The sequence below is a fragment of the Cicer arietinum genome, chromosome 5, assembly GCF_000331145.2.
Source record: "Cicer arietinum cultivar CDC Frontier isolate Library 1 chromosome 5, Cicar.CDCFrontier_v2.0, whole genome shotgun sequence".
Classification (NCBI taxonomy): Eukaryota; Viridiplantae; Streptophyta; class Magnoliopsida; order Fabales; family Fabaceae; genus Cicer; species Cicer arietinum.
The window spans coordinates 50,776,508-50,780,584 of NC_021164.2; the positions used below are offsets into that span (position 1 = coordinate 50,776,508).

At 32.9% G+C, this 4,077-nt stretch overlaps 1 protein-coding gene across 2 annotated transcripts; it reads left to right on the forward strand.

Annotated features, from left to right (window-relative positions):
• Positions 1-7: 7 nt before the first annotated feature.
• Positions 8-3,815, forward strand: LOC113786623 (uncharacterized). 2 transcript variants are annotated; one of them, XR_012163074.1, is made up of 3 exons: positions 8-2,018; positions 2,213-2,853; positions 2,934-3,815. XR_012163074.1 is itself a non-coding variant. In XM_027334558.2 (2 exons), the coding sequence occupies exons 1-2, from the start codon at positions 1,257-1,259 to the stop codon at positions 2,294-2,296; spliced, it is 846 nt and encodes a 281-aa protein (XP_027190359.1). In that variant the 5' UTR covers positions 8-1,256; the 3' UTR covers positions 2,297-3,815. The 2 variants fall into 2 exon arrangements, 1 of the variants encoding a protein (XP_027190359.1); XM_027334558.2 differs by having other exon boundaries at positions 2,213-3,815.
• The last annotated feature ends 262 nt before the right edge of the window (positions 3,816-4,077 follow it).

Below are 4,077 nucleotides of genomic sequence, written 5' to 3' on the forward strand. Positions count from 1 at the left end.
ACGTTACCAAACCCGACTTCATTCAACAATGGAATTATTAAAGAATTTGGTGCAATGTGTTTATGGCTAAGTGATCTTGAATTTTGAGATGAGTCCTGTAATAAGCAAAGAATAAAAATATATTAGAATGAGATGAATCATACCATAGTATAAAAAATATTTTAGAATGAAACTTAGTATAAAATATATAAAAAAAATATTTTAGAATTTATTATAATAAAACTACATTTTTAAATAAAATTGAGTATAAAATATATAACTTCAAGTATTGTATTACTTACAAAATTTTGAATGTGGTGTAATGCTGATCTGTAATTATCATCATTCCATAACAATGCCATTTAGATAAAATATAAAGACCAAGGAAGAAATATTAATAGTGAAAATATAAAGAAAATTGAAGTTGTTAAGAGTGGAAGAGTGAAGAAATATGATCATAGACTTAGTCTATTTATAAACAAAACAATACTTTGAATGACCAATAAAATATTATGCATGCAAGGATTAGATTTGACAATACACAACAAACACTTTGAAAATACACAATGACATGGATTAGATTAGACATAAAAGACTAGGCTAAAAACAAGCAAGTTCCCAACGTGAGAATAAATTCAAATTCCATCTAAATCGCCTTTCTCAAAGCTTTTTCCAAGGCCGCCTTTGTGACTGGCGACTTGCAGCAGGTGTGTCATGAGCTCGCCATTTGGGATGGCGACTTATCGAAGGGGATGTCACGAAGTCGCCTTTGGGAAAGGCGACTTGTAAGGCAATGCATGCATGCACGTCTAGGCTAAAGCAATGACAGTGCAAAAGAGTTGAATTATCACAATCGGATTCCACAAGTGTTGGCCGTATTTTACAGCATTGCATGTATCACAATTGGTCTTCTATAATTGCATGTATTACAATTGGTTGTCTATAAATATGATATATTATTTCCATTGCATTTCATCTCAATCTCAATATCTGATTTTTATATCAAAGGCACCAAAAAATATAGTTTTATTTATTTATTACAATGGTGAAATATGTGAAAGACAAGATATTGGTAAATATTTCAAAAGCGACGAAAAAATGCTATTCGAGTTAATTTTGGATGCAACCTTACCTACTTGAAGAAAAAAATTGAAGCAAAGTTGAGGTTAGAAAATCAAAAGATGTCTAATATAATTTTTTGACACCCTATCTCATTTGGACAAAGCCTAGTTCATTATGAGTTGTTAAATGTTGAAGACGACAAATATGTTGAACTCATGTTTGATGTTAATAAACAGTGGCCACGACTCGGATCTATCGAGTTATATGTTACATTTGAGGATGGTAATCCATTATACGATGTTGGTCAACCATCATCCTCAACCACACCTGACCCTGAATACCATTTTCAAACACAAAACACTTATTCTTTTCAAAATTATGAATCTTACCAACCCGAACCATACTTTGACCAGGTCGAAACATTTGAACCTGAACCATATATTCCATTAGATGATATGAACGATTTTGATCAACAAGAAATAAGTGAAGAAGAAATATACTTTGATGAAGACGAGGACAACAAAGATGACAATGACAATGGTGACGATCTAGAGTACAATCCGCCATTCCATATGCGTAACCTAAATTTGGATTATGCTTACCAATCCTCCGAATTTGATATGCCATCTAATGAACCACCTCCATTAGATGCATCTCTTGAGGTTGGAATGAAGTTTAATAGCAAACTAGGTTGTCAACTTGCAATTAAGCATTATCACATCAAACACTCCATCAATTACCGTGTAGTGAAATCTGATCAATACAGGTATGTAATTAAATGTGTGAATCCACAATGCTTGTTCAAATGCAGGGCTTCATTAAGTCAAAAAAGTAAGCAATTGGTGATTAGTCGTTTGAAGGGGCCCCACAATTGCGCAAATTCCTCTATGTCACAGGATCATACCAAGCTTAACTCTAACATCATATGCGAAAGCATAAAGTCGCTTTTGAAAGATGATCCATCAATTAAAGTGAAGGTGAATCCACAATGCTTGTTCAAATGTAGGGCTTCGTTAAGTCAAAAAAGTAAGCAATGGGTGATTGGTCGTTTGAAGGGGCCCCACAATTGCGCAAATTCATCTATGTCATAGGACATACCAAGCTTGACTCTAACATTATATGCGAAAGCATAAAGTCGCTTTTGAAAGATGATCCATCAATTAAAGTGAAGGTGATCATTGCACATATTCAGGAACGATACAACTACACAATCACCTATAGAAAGGCATGGATGGCAAAGAACAAAGCTAGCTAAACAATTTATGGGAACTGGGAAAGGTCTTACAATGACCTTCTAATGTGGTTGTTGATTATGCAAAAATTTCTTCGAGGAACTATTGTGGAAATGGAAGTATCACTTGCATATTCTGATAATACTCTATTACAGGGGTCAAAAATTTTCAAACGACTATTATGGGCTTTCCCTCCGTGCATATCTGGGTTTAAATTTTGTAAACCATTTGTCTCTGTGGATGGAACTTGGTTGTACGGAAAGTACAAAGGGACTCTTTTGCTTGTTGTTGCACAAGATGGAAACAAAAATACAATTCCCATTGCTTATGCACTTGTGGAAGGTGAGACAGGGGGTGCTTGGAGCTTTTTTTTTGAAAAATCTAAGAAGGTATGTAACACCTCAAGTCGACATTTGTTTGATTTCAGATAGACACGAATTCATTAAGAGTGCTTATAATAATCCAAATAATGGTTGACATGATCCTCCGTCAACACATGTGTACTGCATTCGACACATTGCACAAAATTTCATGAGAAAGTTCAAGGACAAGAGACTTCAAAGAAAACTTGTTTGTATGGGTAATGATCTAATTCTTCTTAGTATATTTTCCATTTATCACTTTATCATATTTGATAATTTTTACATCATTTCTTACAAGATATGCATTAAATGAGCAATCATTCAAGTATTACCACAATGAAATCAAGATGGAAAATTCAGAAGCTTTAAGATGGATCGATAATATCCCCCAGAACAATGGACTATGGTTTATTCTCAAGGTCGACGATGGAGACACATGACAACAAACGTTTCCGAGTCCATCAACGCAGTGCTCAAGGGTACACGCAATCTCCCAATCACTGCTTTGGTACAATCAACATACTATAGATTGGGAGTTTTATATGCAGAAATGGGACAACGACATCAGACATCATTAGCTTCTGGTCGAGTATACACAGACGATTGCATGGACAAGATTAAATGTGAAGTTGGTAAATCTAATACTCACCAAGTCATGCAAATCGACGAAAATCATTATTCTTTCATGGTGCATGAAACGGTAAACCCAAGAGAGGTGTGACCAATTGATCATTTTGAAGTCAACCTTCAAAGAAAATGGTGTGGAAAATTTCAAGCTCTACATGTTCCTTATTCACATGTCATAGCTGCATGTTCTTATGCTCGTCAAAATTATTTAGTGCATATATCTGACGTGTACAAGGTTGTTAATGTATTTAACATATACAAAGAAGAGTTTCCACCTATACCTAATGAAGGATATTGGCCCACATATGAAGGTGAAAGATTGTATCACAATCCTCAAATGCGGAGAATTAAAAAAGATCGTCCAAATAGTATCCGTATTAGAACTAAAATGGACGTTAAAGAAAAAGTACCGAGAAAATGTGGATTATGTCGATTAACTGGCCATACTCGAAAACATTGTCCAAATGTTACATCCAGCTCTAGTCAATTATCCTAATTTCTATTTATGTAGTTTTATCGTAATTTAAATTTGCTATTTATGTATTTTTATGAATTATCCTAATATATTGTTATTTATATATATATTTTTGCTATATATATTATTTATGAATTTATCTATATATATATATATATTATTTTTGTTATTTCAATAAAAATTGAAATAAATATTTTTTTAAAAAAACCTTTGCGAAATCGGCATTTCGAACTTGGGTTTCGTTAAATTTTATCGTAATTTAAAATTTCTATTTTTATGAATTATATATATATATATATATATATATATATATATTACTTTTGTTATTTCAACAAAAATT

Coding starts and splice junctions, on each gene's coding strand:
- LOC113786623 (XM_027334558.2), top strand. CDS start 1,257: ATGTTTGATGTTAATAAACAGTGGCCACGACTCGGATCTATCGAGTTA. Junction 2,019..2,212: donor ATCCATCAATTAAAGTGAAG/GTGAATCCACAA, acceptor ATTAAAGTGAAG/GTGATCATTGCACATATTCA.